The sequence below is a fragment of the Vespa crabro genome, chromosome 2 (genome assembly GCF_910589235.1).
Source record: "Vespa crabro chromosome 2, iyVesCrab1.2, whole genome shotgun sequence".
NCBI classification, from domain to species: domain Eukaryota; kingdom Metazoa; phylum Arthropoda; class Insecta; order Hymenoptera; family Vespidae; genus Vespa; species Vespa crabro.
The window spans coordinates 20,200,156-20,217,840 of record NC_060956.1 but is presented as its reverse complement, the minus strand read 5'-3'; the positions used below and the strand labels follow the sequence as shown (position 1 = coordinate 20,217,840).

At 25.2% G+C, this 17,685-nt stretch overlaps 6 protein-coding genes across 14 annotated transcripts; 3 read left to right on the top strand and 3 right to left on the bottom strand.

The window, feature by feature from the left end:
- Nucleotides 1-537: 537 nt before the first annotated feature.
- Nucleotides 538-3,196, top strand: LOC124421806 (G patch domain-containing protein 4). The gene is made up of 2 exons (XM_046957438.1): nt 538-770; nt 1,314-3,196. The coding sequence occupies exons 1-2, from the start codon at nt 722-724 to the stop codon at nt 2,798-2,800; spliced, it is 1,536 nt and encodes a 511-aa protein (XP_046813394.1). The 5' UTR covers nt 538-721; the 3' UTR covers nt 2,801-3,196.
- A 1,938-nt stretch (nt 3,197-5,134) lies between these two features.
- LOC124421796 (beta-1,3-galactosyltransferase 1-like) lies at nt 5,135-8,364 on the bottom strand. 4 transcript variants are annotated; one of them, XM_046957419.1, is made up of 6 exons: nt 8,269-8,349; nt 8,117-8,182; nt 7,019-7,265; nt 6,094-6,359; nt 5,746-6,020; nt 5,135-5,635 (listed from the first exon to the last, which is right to left on the bottom strand). In XM_046957419.1, the coding sequence occupies exons 3-6, from the start codon at nt 7,263-7,265 to the stop codon at nt 5,209-5,211; spliced, it is 1,215 nt and encodes a 404-aa protein (XP_046813375.1). In that variant the 5' UTR covers nt 8,117-8,182; nt 8,269-8,349; the 3' UTR covers nt 5,135-5,208. The 4 variants fall into 4 exon arrangements, with proteins under 4 accessions (XP_046813375.1, XP_046813374.1, XP_046813376.1 ...); XM_046957418.1 differs by having other exon boundaries at nt 8,117-8,364; XM_046957420.1 differs by having other exon boundaries at nt 7,076-7,265; nt 8,117-8,364.
- Nucleotides 8,365-8,695: 331 nt separating this feature from the next.
- On the top strand, nt 8,696-10,843 carry LOC124421798 (centrosomal protein CCDC61-like). 4 transcript variants are annotated; one of them, XM_046957426.1, is made up of 7 exons: nt 8,696-8,987; nt 9,128-9,210; nt 9,278-9,429; nt 9,669-9,865; nt 9,953-10,246; nt 10,347-10,396; nt 10,490-10,843. In XM_046957426.1, exons 1-7 carry the CDS (start codon nt 8,819-8,821, stop codon nt 10,541-10,543), a joined length of 999 nt encoding a protein of 332 aa, XP_046813382.1. In that variant the 5' UTR covers nt 8,696-8,818; the 3' UTR covers nt 10,544-10,843. The 4 variants fall into 4 exon arrangements, with proteins under 4 accessions (XP_046813382.1, XP_046813379.1, XP_046813378.1 ...); XM_046957423.1 differs by having other exon boundaries at nt 10,347-10,430; XM_046957422.1 differs by having other exon boundaries at nt 10,347-10,843.
- On the bottom strand, nt 10,622-12,445 carry LOC124421802 (optic atrophy 3 protein homolog). 2 transcript variants are annotated; one of them, XM_046957433.1, is made up of 5 exons: nt 12,314-12,445; nt 12,117-12,215; nt 11,762-11,951; nt 11,174-11,673; nt 10,622-10,788 (listed from the first exon to the last, which is right to left on the bottom strand). In XM_046957433.1, exons 3-4 carry the CDS (start codon nt 11,901-11,903, stop codon nt 11,180-11,182), a joined length of 636 nt encoding a protein of 211 aa, XP_046813389.1. In that variant the 5' UTR covers nt 11,904-11,951; nt 12,117-12,215; nt 12,314-12,445; the 3' UTR covers nt 10,622-10,788; nt 11,174-11,179. The 2 variants fall into 2 exon arrangements, with proteins under 2 accessions (XP_046813389.1, XP_046813388.1); XM_046957432.1 differs by having other exon boundaries at nt 10,622-11,673.
- A 152-nt stretch (nt 12,446-12,597) lies between these two features.
- Nucleotides 12,598-14,399, bottom strand: LOC124421800 (2-methoxy-6-polyprenyl-1,4-benzoquinol methylase, mitochondrial). Its single transcript, XM_046957430.1, has 5 exons — nt 13,829-14,399; nt 13,334-13,746; nt 13,139-13,227; nt 12,936-13,059; nt 12,598-12,857 (listed from the first exon to the last, which is right to left on the bottom strand). Exons 1-5 carry the CDS (start codon nt 14,010-14,012, stop codon nt 12,768-12,770), a joined length of 900 nt encoding a protein of 299 aa, XP_046813386.1. The 5' UTR covers nt 14,013-14,399; the 3' UTR covers nt 12,598-12,767.
- A 175-nt stretch (nt 14,400-14,574) lies between these two features.
- On the top strand, nt 14,575-17,674 carry LOC124421794 (glycerol kinase-like). Of its 2 annotated transcripts, XM_046957413.1 has the most exons (10): nt 14,576-14,912; nt 15,066-15,324; nt 15,386-15,603; nt 15,705-15,917; nt 16,003-16,113; nt 16,289-16,545; nt 16,658-16,863; nt 16,957-17,094; nt 17,177-17,254; nt 17,350-17,674. In XM_046957413.1, the coding sequence occupies exons 1-10, from the start codon at nt 14,832-14,834 to the stop codon at nt 17,445-17,447; spliced, it is 1,659 nt and encodes a 552-aa protein (XP_046813369.1). In that variant the 5' UTR covers nt 14,576-14,831; the 3' UTR covers nt 17,448-17,674. The 2 variants fall into 2 exon arrangements, with proteins under 2 accessions (XP_046813370.1, XP_046813369.1); XM_046957414.1 differs by lacking the exons at nt 17,177-17,254; nt 17,350-17,674 and having other exon boundaries at nt 14,575-14,912; nt 16,953-17,092.
- Nucleotides 17,675-17,685: the final 11 nt, after the last annotated feature.

The following is a 17,685-nucleotide window of genomic DNA, read 5'->3' as shown; positions in this document are numbered from 1 at the left end:
TTACATAAAAGACATTTTTCTTTACGAGTTATCGATGTATGCATGATCCAATATTATTGTTGAAGTATTATAACTCATGTTTTTTTTTTTTTTTTTTTTTTTTTTTTTTTTTTTTGTTGTTGTTGTTTTCATTTTGAGATATTTGGATATTTAAATGTGAATTATTATTTAAATTTCTATGATGAAACAAATAAAAAAAGGTAAGTATATTTATTCTTGAGAAAAAAAAATAATTCTTTTATGCATATATCTAATATGAAAATTTTAAGAATAACATGCGAGATAAAATATCTCTTAATATTTCAAATAACTTATATCACTTTTATAATCACCGGCTCTTATGTATTTATCTATCGATTTATTTTGTTCGGTGAAACAACAAAAAAATTAAAAATTGTTTACAATCGTACAGGACATAATTTGTAAATACAATTTGAAAAATGTCTACTTTATCCAATGAAAAAGGAATATTTGTCAATGACTTTCACCGATTGGTTGATTTCATAATTGAGAACCAAAGAGACACCTGGTGTGTATTGATGTATTAGAGAAGACAAGTGTGTCCTACAATTTTGTATCAATATCTAACGTGTTACCTCGGTCATTTGTATTTCGATTAGCTTAGTTTGAGGGTACGTCAATATCGTATGTGCTTTTTTATATTCTTGAACTGTTAGAAAAAATATGTGTATTTCATATTATCAAAGTTACATATATTAATATGGCGAATTTTGCAAAAGCTCAACTCCTAAAATACGGTTGGACGGAAGGTACGATATTGAAAGATCTTATAAATAAGCAACGAATATGTTACTTTATGCATTCGATTAAAATACTACTTAACCTTAATTTTCTTCTCTCTTATCTAATATAAATATGTTGTTATATCTGTGCCCTGCGTAAATTGTAAAAAAAAAAAAAAAAAAAAAAAAAAAAAAAAAGAAAAAAGAGAATTTATCCTTTTTAATAGGGGAAAAAAAAAAAAAAAAAAAAAGAAAAAAACAAAATTGTAATTAATTGAATATAAAATGATCATAATATGATGCATTTTTCTTCGTGTATTGTGATTATAATGTATACTCAATAATTATGTATAATGGAATACATGATTCTTTATCACAGATGTATTTCGATTTATGCATCCAAGCCACTTAATCATGATTTTATTTTTAGAATGATAGTTTTTTTTTTCCTTTTTTTTTCCATTTTGTTCCTTCTTTATTTGTATATCGTTTGAAACACCTTTTCGTATCAACAATTTTAATATATTTTTCTAAGGATATATTTTTTGTATTTTATCATTCAAAAAATAGGAAAAGGACTAGGTAAAAATGAAAATGGAATAACGGAAGCTTTAAAGCCAAAATTAAAATTGAATAGCGAAGGAATAGGATACAAACCATCGAAAGAAGTTCACTGGTGGCAAACTGCGTTTAATAATGCTGCCAAAAATGTTTTAGTCACTTCAGAAAATGATGAAGTTTCTATTTCCGTTATTGATCGGAATACAGCTTTAAGGAATTTAAAAGCAAAACAATCAAGACAAGAACAATATAATAACTTTCGCAAACTTAACGTGCTTCAAGATGAAAAATTAATTACATTAGAAAAATCTGATCAAGAAAAAGAGGAAGAGAAAGAGTCCATTAAGATACCAATATTAACAGACGAAGAACTTTTTAAAGCCTGTGGAGGTAGAACATTACACAAAGGTGCCCGTCATGGTTTAGACATGAATGGAAAATTGGAAAGAGTTGCCAAACATGAGAAAAAATTAATGCATCTAATGAACCATCTAGCTCGTAAAAGAGCTAAAGCTAGATTAGAAATGGAAAAAATATTTGGTAAGGGTGGACATAAAATAGATAATAATAATGCAAATGCAACATTGACAACTACAGATGTATCCTCTAGTAAAGAAAATGGTTTTATAAAATCTAAAGCTACAATTAAGAAAGAAAGAAAAAATATACAACATTTAACACGTTTATTAACTATTTCCTGTAATATAAATGATAATAGCAGTAGTAGTAGTAGTTCAAGTGCATTAAAAAGTGAAAAGAGCTCGTGCCGAAAACGTAAGAGAAGTAAAGATGGAAGAGTAAAAGTTGATCATGGATTTATCAATGACAATATTTTAGAGACTACAACATCAGAAAAAGTTCATGACATACCGCTTCCTGCAAATTCAATATTAGAGAAAAAAATTAAAAAACACAAAAGGCATCATAAACAAAGCATGGTAAAAGAAAGTAGTAGTAGTAGTAGTACTCCATATAAAGAAAGTCATTGTTGTGATTCTAAACATAATAGTTCATTAAAATCAAAAACAAAAAGAAGTAAACATCAAGAAAGTAATGATATTAATACTGGAGGTTCAAATGATCCTACAGTAAAAAAATTAAAATACCATAACAGAAAGATTATAAAATTAATGGAAAGGATGAGCTTTGATAATTGCAATGATGAACATAAGAAAAATGAAGAAGATAATTCTAATGCAAATGTAACTAAATCACAACATGTATTTTGTAATCACGAAGCATCCAGATTAAATCTACGAATATTGAAAAAGAAGAAACATCGTCTTCATAAAAAAAATAAAGAAAAATTGAACTTGGAGAGACGTATAACTTCAATTCAATCACAAGATAAATTAAGTTGTATAGCAGAGAATTTGATGGCCATTAATATTACGGAGGATGTTAGTGCAAAATTAAAAAGATCATCTAAACAGGATAAAGAGGAAACTAATAAAATTGAAAAAACGAATAATGATCAAGATAGAACTAACATATAAATTCATAATATTCTTATAATAAAGATGTAGTACAATAATAATTGAAAAGCATTTGCTACTAAAAGTGACATTAGTTGTATTAAGTGATGTAAAAAAAAAGTGTGTTACAATTGCCTAGACAGTTTAAGTAAGTGAATTCATGCATGTGTAGTGATACTATGCATGAATTGAAAATGATAATAAACATTATTAATAATTATTAAAGCAAAAAATGAATAAGTGCATTTAGGTAAAATAGTTATTGAATATCATTATAGTTTACAATCGTTTATTATCAAATTTGATAATTCTGATGTAACAATGATGTTATCTTTCAATATATCTTAATAACTTTTTATAAAAATATATCTTGTATTCTGTAAGATTGTAAAAAATAAACTTTATTTTTTATAGGTATTTATGTTCACTTTATTTTATATTTTTCTATAAACTTCTTTTTATTCATTTTTATCATTTATCACTTCTATAATTGATTATAATTAAAATATTATTTCTATAACTGATTATAATTAAAATTGTGTAAGAAAAAACAAATTTTTGCTGGTTAGATTTTCTGTCCAAAAGCAATAAAAGCCAAAGTAGTAATACATTTATTCACAAATGCGCATAAGCTTTTAACATTCTCTTGTAACTTTTTATAATCGTATTATATGTATATCAAATACAATTGTATGAGTCATGGAACACAATTTTTCATATTTAATATAATTTAATAATCTGATAATATTTGTACATAAATCTGCATCATAAATGTACCTATATCAATTTACAATAAAAGAATATATTTCTTTTGATTACAAACGATTTAATATGTATATTATAATAGTGGAAAAAAATAATATTTTGAAATATATAATAAATTACGTAAACTCAACCTGATCGGAAAATTGACATTTTTTTAATCACGCAAACAATATAGTTTATTTTAATTAATAAATAATAAAAATCCTCTACGCTTTGATGGTATCTAAAACTATGTAAGATAAGACAAGAAATTTGTTTCTAAATATTAATTTACTGATAATAATTTAATTTTCTTTATATAAATTTTTTCTTCTCAAGACTATTTAAATTGTACGTAGTTACATGTTAACTACATATATTAATGATTTAAAATTCCTAGAATAAAAACACGATTGGACATGTTTAAAGGAATCATATTATTGAATTTAATTTGATAAAAGTTTATTAATTTTATATTTTTTCTTAAATTTCTTAGTTAAAATGTAATGGAATGTATGCTGTTTTTGATAAAAATGTTTTCTGTTTTTTTTCTTCTTCTTTTTTTTTTTTTTTTTTTTTTTTTTTATATATAAAAATATTACGGAAATTTTAAAACAAGATAAAAATATTAAAGACTAGTACATTTATAAAAGATCCTTATTTCTTTGTAAATATCAATTTTCTGAGATTATTATATTTCTATTTTATATCATTATTATAAAATATCATAACAGAAGATAAGGAAGCACTTTATTGGTGTATCTTTTAAGGTATTATAACAAAGTTATGATTTTTATTCGCTTTCTTTTTATATCTTATAAATTAAGTAGAATATATGAATTTCTAAATTGAACAGAATATAATATTTTAGTAATAAATGTTTTTTTAGTTCAATTTAAATAAGGATATTATTTGTAAATCACAATATAAGATACAAAAACATTATTTATATATATTGATGCATTATTATCATAATAGATATAGGAGGGGACAACAGATCTGTTCTGATTAATAAGTTATTCATAAAATTCGATAAATTTCTTATAAGATATAAATAGGAATCGTCTAAGAAAATCACAAATATTCAACTATAATATTGTATGCTCTAATAATAAAGTTACATTGAAAGAAGCTCACCAAAATCCACTTTCTATGAATTAAAATATCAGAATAGAAAATTATTAATTATTAATATATATATATATTGAGGTGCTTCATATAGTAAAAATATGCTGAAAGTAAATGATAAGATGTCATTGCAAAATAAGTCAATAACTGATACACATAGATCTAATTGACAGTGTTTCCTTATAAACTACTATGGCATAAATGGAAAAATATAAAAATTTTTTTCAAATATCAAGTACAAATCTTTCTCTCATAACACATTAATAATTTGATTTAAATGGAAAAGAAAGGCCTACATCGATCACTACCTACCACTAAGTATAAAGCTTAATATTAGAAATAATTAATATCTTATATTTTCAATTGAAATACTATTTTTGCAAATATTAAATTTTGCAAATCTCATTTTTTTAAAATCATATAAGGCAATAATCTTTTGGAAAATTCTGTGACATGTAATATGAATAATATTTTAAGATATGCTGCATGTTGTTTTTATATACAGTACGATACATGAGATAATACCGATGTTTCCAATTATGCTCTAATCAGATGTGCTAAACACATCTATTAACAGCTCTTCTTTTCACCATGTAATAACCAACATTTCTACCATTTCTGCTTAAGCTAACGACTTGTTTACCTGTACGAGCACGTTTCTTACAAGATATATTCGTATTATTATTCATTTTATTCCATATTGTATACATAGTAGATGCATTAATTTTGTGTGTAGTTATGGAGTTATTAAGTATACAAGGATCCAATTTTCTTTGCGCGTAACTAAAACCTGGATGATTAATAGGACGTATTTTTGCATGCTTTGCACAAAGACCCGTAATATAAACGTCTTCTAAATGAAGTAGAGGTGTTATCAAAGCTGCCTGATATAACTTAAAAGCTACATCAATACTCATAACATATCCTGTACCTGATAGATAGTTAGGATAAACCTTTTCAGGATACATATATTTTGGCATATACCTAATGTATATAAAATATTCTTTACTGAATACATTTCTATATAATTTTTCACATAATTATTAATATTATTGCAACCACGAATTAAATTTGTTCTTTGTAGAAATACTCACCATTTATTTTTCGAGTCTGATATTGGTCTAGCATTACAAATAAGAGATCCCAGTAAAACACCTTTAGACTGTGTTCTTGCTTGCAAGGTTTTCATCAAAAGATTTATATTTACAAACATATCATCATCTGTTTTCATAATAAATTTAGCTTCTTCGCAATTTGTAGTGACCCATTTTAATATCATAACAGACTTCAATGTTAAATTATTATATGTATCCAAAAATTTTTCTTGCAGTATATCATTAAATTGAAAACTTTCTTCAATTATAAAGTTCTGCAAACAAACGAACAATGCAACATTTTATTTTTATATACAACTTTACTTAATTATACACACACATACATACATTGAGTGTATCATTATCACTTTGTCCCAGAAGAAATGCAACTTTAACTGTAGAATTATATAAAACATCTAAATTATTTTTATTAGCCCAAGTATTTCTAATTGCCATTCTGGCTTTATAGTTTGCCACTGACGAGCAAATAATTATAAGTAAATATGGAGGTGGTAAACAAAGAGCAAGTGGATTCAAAATGGAAGTAATATTTCCTGGATGAATATAATTTCTAACATCTCTTGAAGTATTATATGCCCAACCAGGTAACTGTGCTGTAAAGTAAACACTTTTATAATGAATAAATAATACATATATATATATATATATATATATAAAATATCACATTCATCACTCGACTATCTTATAGCTGTTGGCATTATCATGCATATAAATATATGTTTTTCCCCAAATCTACTATAGCTCAAGCATTCTACAATTTAATCCTCATTTATAAAACTCATTCAATCTTGTGTTTAAACTGTTTTGCAAATTGCATTTGAATTGTTCTAAATAAATGCACTATAAGATGTGAAAGCTTCAAAGCAATATAAACAAATAATTAAGTTTTGTGCTTTTTTATAAGTGATATTAATTTTGAATATTGCTATTAAAAGCACAATGATGCTTAAATGTTTATAACTAAAATCAAAAATAAACTTTAAAAAAACATACCATAGTGCAAACTTATCAACATACTAAACCTGTTAAAATCTGCCGATGTTAACTAAATATTTCAATGTTATTTTTAAATGTGGTACGCTTTTTCATTTATTCAAAAACATTAATTTTGATTAAATATTGATAATTATTTAAATGATATTTTATGGCCACGCTATAATAGTTCTATTATAATTTCTATGAATTATATATTTGAGCAATCTAATGCAAAAAGTGTTGAATGTGTGATCAAGCAACATTAATGAATGCATACCTACAGTGGCTACCAAGTGCGAACCACTGAGAGGTTCTGTAGAGCATGGAGTCTCACCTAAGCCTAAAAATGGACCCTGAGCTGAATGATATGCTGGTACATATAATAGGCCTAGCACAGCCAAGATTACAAATCCGACTACCAATCTCTTGACAAAAGAAATTTTAATATTTCCTTTAACACTTCCATTATTGCTTATGCTTGTAGCAGATGGCAATTCCATGGGCAACAGTCGAAGTCGGTCCATCTGAAAAATGAAGAATATAATAAAAATATAATAACTTATAATGTTTATATGTGTTTATACATACATTTATTTGTTATTTTATATAAGAATTTTCACAAAAAATTAAATTTATTTATCCTTACCTTTTGTAAAATGTACAATTAAAATATTTAAAAATTCAATATTATGCTAGATTGAAGAAAGAGTTTCTTCATATTTTAATGCAAAAGTAAATCAAGTTCTTTAACATTTCGAATGAAATTTATTATGTGCCTAAGTTTTATTGACCATTCTTGAAATAAAATTTTATGAATTGATTAATATCTGGCATTTTTTCTTGATTGCTTAATATAATCTTAAGAAATAATAGAGATAATAGAGATTAAAATCAATTATTTAACTGGACAGGAAATATTGACATTTTATCAAGTCAATAAATATCACAAATTATCTTAGCAACTTAACTCGCATACTTCCTTTTTTTTCTTCTTATTTTTTTTTTTTTTTTTTCTTTTGTGATAAAACTTGAAAATTTATCGAATTTCTTCTTAATTCTCATTCATTTTCAAGACGTAATAACTTTTAAATAAATAAACGAATATAATCATAAGCTTTCTTAAAAATACTCAGTTACATGTTAGTATTCAAATTATTGTCGGATTTGATTAATATTACAAAAGTTATATGATCATAATGTCATCAGACGAAAGAATACGAAGAAACTTTTTCCCCAATTCAATGCTACATAAAAAAAAGGAATCTTTCTCTGTATCGTGATATCTTTTATTGAATTGCCATTACGATCAGCTGTACTTGGCAACAAAGACCGGAGTATATAAATGACAAAGAATACTATGTAAACAATTGCTTACTTTTGAAACGCGATGAGCACGTCATGCCGCATTTGATACCACTCCATTTACTACTTTTGTGAGGCTCTACATAAGGATATTCATTCCATCAAATACTTGACCATCATATACATTAATCAAGTAATCACGCATAGAAAAGAGAGAAAACGTACGAATGCTATAGGCTTTGACGCTGATCTTCGATATATCACACTACATATATTATACTATACATTTTCCTACTGCCACTTCCTAACTGCATAGTATACTCATGGATTGGAAACTCCCCTCTTGCGGAAACATATACAATGGCGCCATCTATGTATCTTTATATATTATTTCGCAAAATTATTATAAACAACGACATTGCCGATGAGACATTGAAATTGAAATGTCAATTGATAATATTATAATACAACGTATTAAATCATCGACAATCAAAATCCTTTGATGTTACTCGTTCTAGGAACTATTATATATTTTATGATATTAATTTGATATTATTACAACATCCATAAACGTAGATTTTTATGTGTATATATATATATATATATATACACAAAATTATAATTTAAATATCTAATATTACATCACGATATGATTACGTATAATAACAATTTCGCACTTTCTATAAAAAGATCTTATTTCATTTTTTTCCATTTCGTTTAATACATTTAGAATATTTTTGTTAGATTTTTCTTATATCCTCTTATACTTTTAAATATGAACGAATCGGGATCTAATTTAGTGACCACGTATGCTTTTAAAGGAGGGAAAGAATATGTCGTAAAAATGAAAGTAATGGCTTTTAAACGATGTCAAAGATGTTTGGAATTGACAATAACTGATAAATTTACTGCTGAGGATTGGCGATCATCTTATGATACTGCATGTTCGTTAATATTTCTATATTCTTCTTATTATAAATACTTTTTAATTTACATAAGTCTCGTTTATTTATATAAATTTTATTAACAATATTTATATTACTATTATAAGAATAATATTTCTCTTTCTTTTTTACATAACAAGATATTGAAAATTTGACGCATAAAACAGGAAATTATAAACAGTTTGACGTATTTGTCGCAATGCTACAATCAGGACTATTAAAAGTAATCATAACATTTTTATCTTTAAATCAAATTTATATCGATGTTAGTAATAAAAAGTAATTTACAGACAAGCGAGTCTATCACATTGGATTTATTGACTTTTGAGGATCTAGAATTATTACGTTCTCGTAAAATTGATAGTAGTTCTGTTTCAGCTATGAGTAATAAGGCAAATAATCGACGGTATCTCATTTTAACATATACAGTAGAATTTGATCGGTAAGTAATAAAATAAATTTTTCTTAAAATTTTCATAGATATACGAATTTGAATGTGATATTAACTTGAGGAATAAAGATTTCTACATATATGTATCTAGTGAAACATTTTGTTTTTTTTTTTTTTTTTTTCTAATACCTTGTAACACAATGTAATATATAATATCAAATACAAGCAATATGTATAAAATTGATCTCTATGGAGGTAAAACAAGTATTCTCGAATATAACAACCTTAAGAATCCATTATCCATTGCCCTTGGAATACTGTGGTTTGCCTGATCCAACAATATTGCAAGCAACAATAAGAAGATTGCAAGCTGAAATTGAAAGATTAAATTCTACTGGTATGAATAAAGATCTTCAAAAACGGATAGAGAAACTTACAATCACAAATCAAAGGTTGCTTGAAGAAAATCATAAACTTTCTAATGGAGGTATATATAAGGAAGCAATGATGAATATGATAACAATGATAACATGAATTCATTTTCATTATCTATATATATTTTTAAACAATACAGGAAAAGGTATAAGACGATTAGCAAATGCAATAAGTGCATTAGAAAATAGCGTTGCCAAAGAACGAACATCATTTCGAGTACAAATTCAAAAACTTCGTGCTGAAAATGCTGTATTGTCTTTAAAAATACGTCAGCTTACTGAGTCTACTACCAGAAGATCTGGTGATGGTAGTCCTGCGTTTAAACGTCGGACTCCTCCACCTTCTTCGCATAGTCGCCGTTCCATTAATAGAAGAAGTAGAAGTCGATCTCCTTCTATTTCTGGTCATTTTAAAACATCTAGCCTATCACCTGGTATTACAGATAATTTAAATTTCTTGTACAATAATATAAAATTCTACCATATTAAAATAATAATTATTTACAAGTTAATACCAATAGACAAAAATTACAGGAAGTTCAATGGAGTCATTTCAAACTAAAAATTCTTCGAATCGGAACATTGTAAAATCACGTTACATTTGCTCTAAAGAATCAAGTTCGTATTATATATTTATAATTTTTTATTATTATATTAATTTTGCATTTGTATTACAGAGATTGATTTTGGAAATTTGGAATCAAGAATTTACACACTTCAAAAAATGTTAAAAGAGGGAATTAATTTAAGTTAAAAAAATGAATACAGTAATATTTACTCTTTATGTATATACAAACTAAATACATACCTTTATTTGTTAAAATTTTTATTGATTTTTATAGTAATTACAAATTATGTCAGTATTAATCAAAAGACTAAAGTTATATGTAAAATTGTAAGATACTAGCAACAATAAGCATGTCTTACTAATCGATTACCTCAGTTTGCTTTAATTTTAGTTTTCTACATTATTTGCCTATGAAAAATGAAGTATAATAATTTAAAAAAATAAAACTGACATTAAACATAAATTTTATATTGTATATGTTCTATATTCCAGAAGTAAGAAAGCAATGTAAAGTTACAAATTTATAGGGTATCTAGAATAAAATGCCCTAATAACAAATAAATAATATTCGAGGGCTTTATTGGAGACAACCTGTTATTTTAAAATACAATTTTACATATCTGAAAGAACTTCTGATATATACAAAATATACATAATATACATAAGTTATAATATTGTATGGAAAAAAAAAATTATTATTGACCGAAACATAAAAAATTTCTTTTGGTAATCACATTGGAAAATATCTCTGAGTTATCACATATTTCAAATAAAAATAAATAAATCTAATTACCTAATTCTATCTATCTGTTTTAAAATTATTCTCATAATATATTATAGCACGTTGGATCAGTGATTGTTTGTTTTCAGTATCATTTGTTTCTGCGGTTATTTCTGTATTTGTACTTTGTGATTCATCAATCTTTTTATCAATCTCTGTTAATATCGATTGTTCAGTTAGTTCATACTTTGTACCTTTTGCTAATTGTACCACGGTATTTCGTAAAGACAGAACTTCACTTTTTAATTGTATACTATTTTGTTGTAATGAGTTAATATCATCTATAAATTGTTGTATCTGTGCAGAACGCGCTTCTTCTTTCTTTGCTTCTTTAGTTACTTGACGATTATATTCTAACATTACACATGCACCAGCAAGACTAAAAATAATAACTTCTCCCATTAAACTAGCTCCTAATTCTATTGCCATAGCTTCATTTAATTTTGCTACTTTTGTTGGTTTTCCAAGATTCATCATATACATTTTACCTTTTACTTCTGCCCAATGATACACTGTATAATCAAAAAATATTATAATAATTGATTTTAATAAAATTTATCGTTTTTATCTTATATTATATGTTACATTGTTAATACTTACATTGAGCAGGTGGAATAATAATGTATCTACGGAATATAGGATGATTTTTAGCTTGATTAACTATTAATTTGGCCAAAGGTTTACTTATTTGTTTAATAAATAATACACCTAATTTAAGAACAGGAAATACGCCTACTACCATTGTTCGTTGTAGATTTCAATAAAGCACATAAATATTTTCTCTTATATTCTGTAATTATATAAATCAAATAAGTGATATTATTTAAACTATAATATTAAATATTAAACATATAATTTTTATTAGTGCATCAATCATCAGAAAATAAAAGCACATCTAATAAAAATTATCATATCAAAAATAATATATTTAATTATCTTTTTAAAGGACTATTACCTCATTTCCAAAATTATTTGGAAGTACAGTAGACAGCTATATTATAGCTTCATAAAGGGTATTATACAAATCGCTATTAATGTTACATAAAAAGGAATGCTATAAAATTAATAATAAATTAATAAATTAATTATTGTATTAATAATCATTTTCAAATATCTCTGTGATTAACACATATACATTAATAATACTATTACCTAGCCATTTTTAATATTTTATGTCAGACTTTTACTCTAAAACTAAAATAAATGATGTCTGGTTTATTCGCGAATCAATCGATTATACTTCACTATGAATATTTTGCCTAAACTTGTGAACTAACCATAACGAATATACGATGTATTTCTGATCCGCCAATGAAAATGCTTCAATTGGACAACTGATACAAGTAGATATCATAATAATTGGCGCTATTTTCAAATTGTTTCTGATAATAATTAAAAAAAAAAGTTATGGATACAGCAACGTGAGGAACAATCAAACTATTAAAATATATCCGTTTATTAAAACCATTCTTACTTACGTCTTTTATTTTATATAGTGAAACAAAAACAAAAGTTACACAACATATACAAAATAATTCATATGTAATGTTAACATAATAAATATGTAGATTTTTCTTTTACATTTATTTAGATTTTAGATCCTGATTTAGATTTTAAATCCTGAATGTATAGCTACTATGCCACAAGATAAGTTTTTATAACTAGTATTTCTGAAACCACTCATATCTATCATGTGCTGTAAACAATTCATAATATTGTAATAAAATTGAATTACCATAATACATTAGAAAATGATTAAAGAAGTTATAATTACTTTAAATTCTTCTTGCTTTGGAAACTTTTTTATACTTTCTGCAAGATATTGATAAGGCTCCCATTTTCCAGTGACTAATGTACCTATCACTGGTATTACTTGAAAAGAGTATCGTTCATAAAGCCTGAAAATATATATATTATTTTAAAATTCATTTAATTTATTCAAACTAATTTATTATATTTGATAGGTGTTATATTTACCATTGTAAAAAATCATTTTCAAGATGAGTAAATTCTAAACATAGAAATCTACCTCCAGGTTTGAGTACTCTGTATGCTTCTGATAGCACCTATAATTGAAATCAATAAATTTATATTAAGTATTTATTAAAATATATTAATATAAATGAACTTATATTTTTTTAAAATAAAATTTCACAATAACAATGATATTACCTTATCAATGTGAGTAACATTTCTTATACCAAATGCTATTGTATATACTGTAAATGATTCATCAGGAAAGCTAAGATCTTCAGCATCTTCTTTCTTCCATTCAATGTTAAAGTTATTTTCTACTGTATATCCTAATTTTTCTGCTCTTATTTTACCAACATCTAACATATGTTCATTTATGTCACATACTGTTACATAGCTTTCTACATTATTAATATTTTTAGTATTTTTTAAAAAATTTATATATCTAAACGATATGTCTCCTGTACCACCCGCACAATCTAAGAGACGAGTTCCATGAGTAGGTGCTAATTCTTGAATGAATATATCTTTCCAAAGCCGATGAATACCTAAACTCATTATATCGTTCATCTTGTCATAATTGTTTGCAATATTTTCAAACACTGTATGAACTAGAAAAATAAGAATATAATATAATACATATAACTTTAATTTAAAATTAAAAATATTATATTAATCTATAATAATATTAACCTTCTTTAGCTTTCTCACTTTCTTTGACTTTTTTAAAACCAAAATCTGTCATTCTTTCGCCATCTTCTACATTTACATCATTTGTTTTAGAATAATTGTATTTATGAAAATAGAAATTTTTTAATTGTTTATATAATATTTGATGTATTCTCGTATTAAAATAAAGATACTTTTGAGTCAACATATTTGAATTATACAAGTACAATACAAAAGATAAAACTTTACAATTCTTAAATTAACAATAATTATATATATTTGTAAAGCTCTAATAATATCAAAAAATTAATAATAGATACATGTTCAAATGTTTATAAATATTAAGAATTTATTGATGACATAGAACATCATTAATAATTTTTTAAGTTGACAGGGTCAGTATAATCTGTCAATTTGTAAAAATTACAAATGTATAATCAGAAAGTATAAAAAAAAAAAAGAATTGTTTTTGACAACTCCAGCGCCGAAATATTTGGGAACTAATTGTAATCCGATGTTCAAATTTAAGTGTTAAAATGTGACGAATATCTTATCGTTAAACTTTTGAAGAATATTAATGAATAATAAATTACTGAATAATTAATTTTTTATTAATTTTAAATATTAAAATTTAATCATATATATATATATATATATATATATATATGTATATGTATATATGTATGTGTATACATAAAGATAAATAAAAATAATAAGTAGAGTATGTCTTATAATGTGTAAGATCTATGAATAACTTATGATTAATTTTTAACTCTAGAGGGCGCTGAAAGTAGTTATTGCCGGTTCATAGATTCATAGTCAAAGATGTAAATGTATTTACTATGAGAATAGTATATTGGGATATTTATTGTTTATCAATTTTTTATACTATATTTTTGTAAACAAATTCATTCATTTTATAAGCGATTATATTCGTTTCGTTTATAATCAATGATTCTTATTCAAATATCGGATGATATTGAATAAACAATAATCGTAGTAAAAGTTTTTCAAATAATTCAGGCAAATGAATAAAAATGATTCCATGAGTAGATATGGACCTCTCATCGGTGCAATTGACGAAGGCACAAGTAGTGCTAGATTTTTGGTATAATATATATTTCTTTTTCTCTTATCTTTATTTTTTTAATTCATATAATGAGTTATTATTTTTTTTTTTCTTGAATATATAAAATTTATTATAAATACAACAGAATAAATCAGTTATTTTAGTATCATTTCAAATTTTTTCTACTTGTAGGTATTTGCTGCGGAGACAGCCGAAGTATTAACTTATCATCAAATTTCAATCACTCATTTTTATCCAAAGGAAGGATGGGTTGAACAAGATCCCATACAAATATTAAATGCAGTTAGAGAATGTCTTCGTCAAACTGTATTTAATTTACAGCAATTGACTATAGATCCAACTGATATAGTTGCTATTGGGGTGGCAAATCAAAGAGAAACAACAGTTGTATGGGATTCTGTTACAGGAAAACCATTGTATAACGCAATCGGTAATAATTTGTTTAATGTGTTTGTTATAATTCAATTAATTTTCTTATGAATAATTTCCAGTATGGATGGATATGAGAACTACTCCCATGGTAGATGACATATTAAAAGGAATAAGGAACCAAAATAAAAATTGTCTGAAGTCTCTATGTGGTTTACCTATCAATCATTATTTTAGTGCTTTAAAAATAAAATGGTTACTGGAAAATGTACCAGAAGTTAAAGAAGCATTAGCCAATGAACAATGTATGTTTGGGACAATAGATACCTGGCTTATTTGGGTTAGTCTATTGTTTTTTTCTACAGATGATAATGATGGACCTTAAAGTACAATGATAGCAAACCTCTACCCAACATAATACTATCTCTGATATAAACATAGAATTTAACTGGAGGAGTAAATGGTGGTGTTCACACTACAGATGTTACAAATGCTTCAAGAACTATGCTCATGAATATTAGAACTTTACAATGGGATCCGAAACTACTATCATTTTTTCAAATACCATCAAGTATTCTGCCACAAATTCGAAGTTCGTCAGAAATTTATGGGTATATTCAGGATGATATTCTTCATGGTGTACCAATATCTGGTGTATGTAATATATTTTTATTTAATAACATGTTTTTTTTATGTAAAATAAGTTAGATACATTTATAAAATTTATTTTATATTTCAGTGTTTAGGAGATCAGCAGTCAGCACTTGTAGGTCAATCATGTTTTCAACAAGGACAAGCTAAAAGTACATACGGTACTGGGTGCTTTCTTTTGTACAATACAGGCACTACTGTAAGATGTATTTCTATTATTAATTAAATTACTAAATTACTTTTTTGTTTTAATATAAAACTTACTGTAATTAATTAGTGTTATATGTTTTATATATATAATAAAACTAAGCAGGATGTATGCAACTTTTTTTTTTTTAATTAATATTTTTTTTTATATTGTTTACATATAACAGGTTGTAGATTCAACTCATGGTTTATTAACCACAGTTGCATATCAATTTGGTCCAAATGCAACACCAGTGTACGCTCTTGAAGGTTCTATAGCATTTGCTGGAGCTGTTATTAAATGGTTAAAAGATAATCTTGGAATGTTATCAAATGCAAAAGAAAGTGAAACTATAGCAGAAAGCGTTTCTACCGATAGTCACGTCACTTTTGTCCCTGCATTTTCAGGTTTATATGCGCCATATTGGAAAAAAGATGCTAGAAGGTAAACAAAAAGTATTACTCAGTCTTAGAAATGATTAGAAAATATTTCTACATTTATACAAAAATTTATATCAAATGAGTAAAAATATTAAATAAAGCACTATAATTTTTAGTGTTATATGTGGAGTCACAGAAAGATCAACAAGTGCTCATATCGTAAAAGCAACTTTGCAATCTATATGTTTTCAAATAAGAGATATTTTAGAAACCATGAAAAATGATGCAGGAGTAACATTGTCCAAGTTATTAGTAGACGGTGCCATGATTAATAATAATTTATTGATGCAAATGCAAGCTGATATTGTTGGGATTCCAGTGAGTAAGTAACTATTATATGTAATTACTATTATATTAAAAATAATTATTTTATATAATAGGAATGTATAATAAAATAAACCTTTTTACAAGAAAGTTAGGCCATTAATGTCTGAAACAACTGCACTTGGAGCTGCAATTGCTGCAGGTAGTGCAGAAGGTATACGTAAATGGAATATAAAATCAGAATTAATTATACCTAGTGACATCTTCTTACCTGCTATAACTGAAGATGGTAAATAATACATATATATTTTATTGTAATATTATATATAATATCATAATTTATAGGTAAATAAAATATATTCATTTTGTAGAAAGTAATATCTTATATTCACAATGGAAAGAAGGTATTAAAAGAAGCTTAGGATGGAATACAATTACTGATATAGATGGTAAAAAATAAAAGATGATTATATATATTTCTATTGTATTATAAGTAACAAAAAAAAAAATATATATATATATATATAAAAATATCAATTTACAGATGATGTTAAATACATGCATAAAGTAACAGCACCTGGTGTATTTATAATTGGTACAATGATTTTACTTGTGCTAGCAAAATATCGATCTTTCATGTAATTTAGAAATAAAATATTATAAACAGAGATCTTTAATTTGTTTGTGTTAAAAGGTGATGCATTTTTGTGAATTTTCAAAATAAATATAGACATAAAAGAGCGCTAAGTATAAGTAATATTGTCAATGATATTATATGTAAAAGTAGTATTATTGTAGATACTAACTAAAAAATGAATAAAAAAAAAAAAAAAAAAAAAAAAAAAAAATTACGATATTATTTTAACATTCTATCATATGA

Bases quoted from the DNA above. Each gene is read 5' to 3' on its own strand.
- LOC124421806 (XM_046957438.1), top strand. From the start codon at position 722: ATGGCGAATTTTGCAAAAGCTCAACTCCTAAAATACGGTTGGACGGAA. The intron at 771-1,313 runs GTACGATATTGA...TTCAAAAAATAG, and splicing joins AAAATACGGTTGGACGGAAG to GAAAAGGACTAGGTAAAAAT.
- LOC124421796 (XM_046957418.1), bottom strand. From the start codon at position 7,265: ATGGACCGACTTCGACTGTTGCCCATGGAATTGCCATCTGCTACAAGC. The intron at 6,021-6,093 runs GTATGTATGTGT...GTTTGTTTGCAG, and splicing joins GTGATAATGATACACTCAAT to AACTTTATAATTGAAGAAAG. The intron at 5,636-5,745 runs GTGAGTATTTCT...TATATACATTAG, and splicing joins TCAGACTCGAAAAATAAATG to GTATATGCCAAAATATATGT.
- LOC124421798 (XM_046957422.1), top strand. From the start codon at position 8,819: ATGAACGAATCGGGATCTAATTTAGTGACCACGTATGCTTTTAAAGGA. The intron at 8,988-9,127 runs GTTCGTTAATAT...TTACATAACAAG, and splicing joins ATCATCTTATGATACTGCAT to ATATTGAAAATTTGACGCAT. The intron at 9,866-9,952 runs GTATATATAAGG...TAAACAATACAG, and splicing joins TCATAAACTTTCTAATGGAG to GAAAAGGTATAAGACGATTA.
- LOC124421802 (XM_046957432.1), bottom strand. From the start codon at position 11,903: ATGGTAGTAGGCGTATTTCCTGTTCTTAAATTAGGTGTATTATTTATT. The intron at 11,674-11,761 runs GTAAGTATTAAC...TTGATTATACAG, and splicing joins TATTATTCCACCTGCTCAAT to TGTATCATTGGGCAGAAGTA.
- LOC124421800 (XM_046957430.1), bottom strand. From the start codon at position 14,012: ATGTTGACTCAAAAGTATCTTTATTTTAATACGAGAATACATCAAATA. The intron at 13,747-13,828 runs GTTAATATTATT...TTATTTTTCTAG, and splicing joins AAGTGAGAAAGCTAAAGAAG to TTCATACAGTGTTTGAAAAT. The intron at 12,858-12,935 runs GTAATTATAACT...AATTGTTTACAG, and splicing joins CAAAGCAAGAAGAATTTAAA to CACATGATAGATATGAGTGG.
- LOC124421794 (XM_046957413.1), top strand. From the start codon at position 14,832: ATGAATAAAAATGATTCCATGAGTAGATATGGACCTCTCATCGGTGCA. The intron at 15,604-15,704 runs GTTAGTCTATTG...ATATAAACATAG, and splicing joins TAGATACCTGGCTTATTTGG to AATTTAACTGGAGGAGTAAA. The intron at 16,114-16,288 runs GTAAGATGTATT...TACATATAACAG, and splicing joins TGTACAATACAGGCACTACT to GTTGTAGATTCAACTCATGG.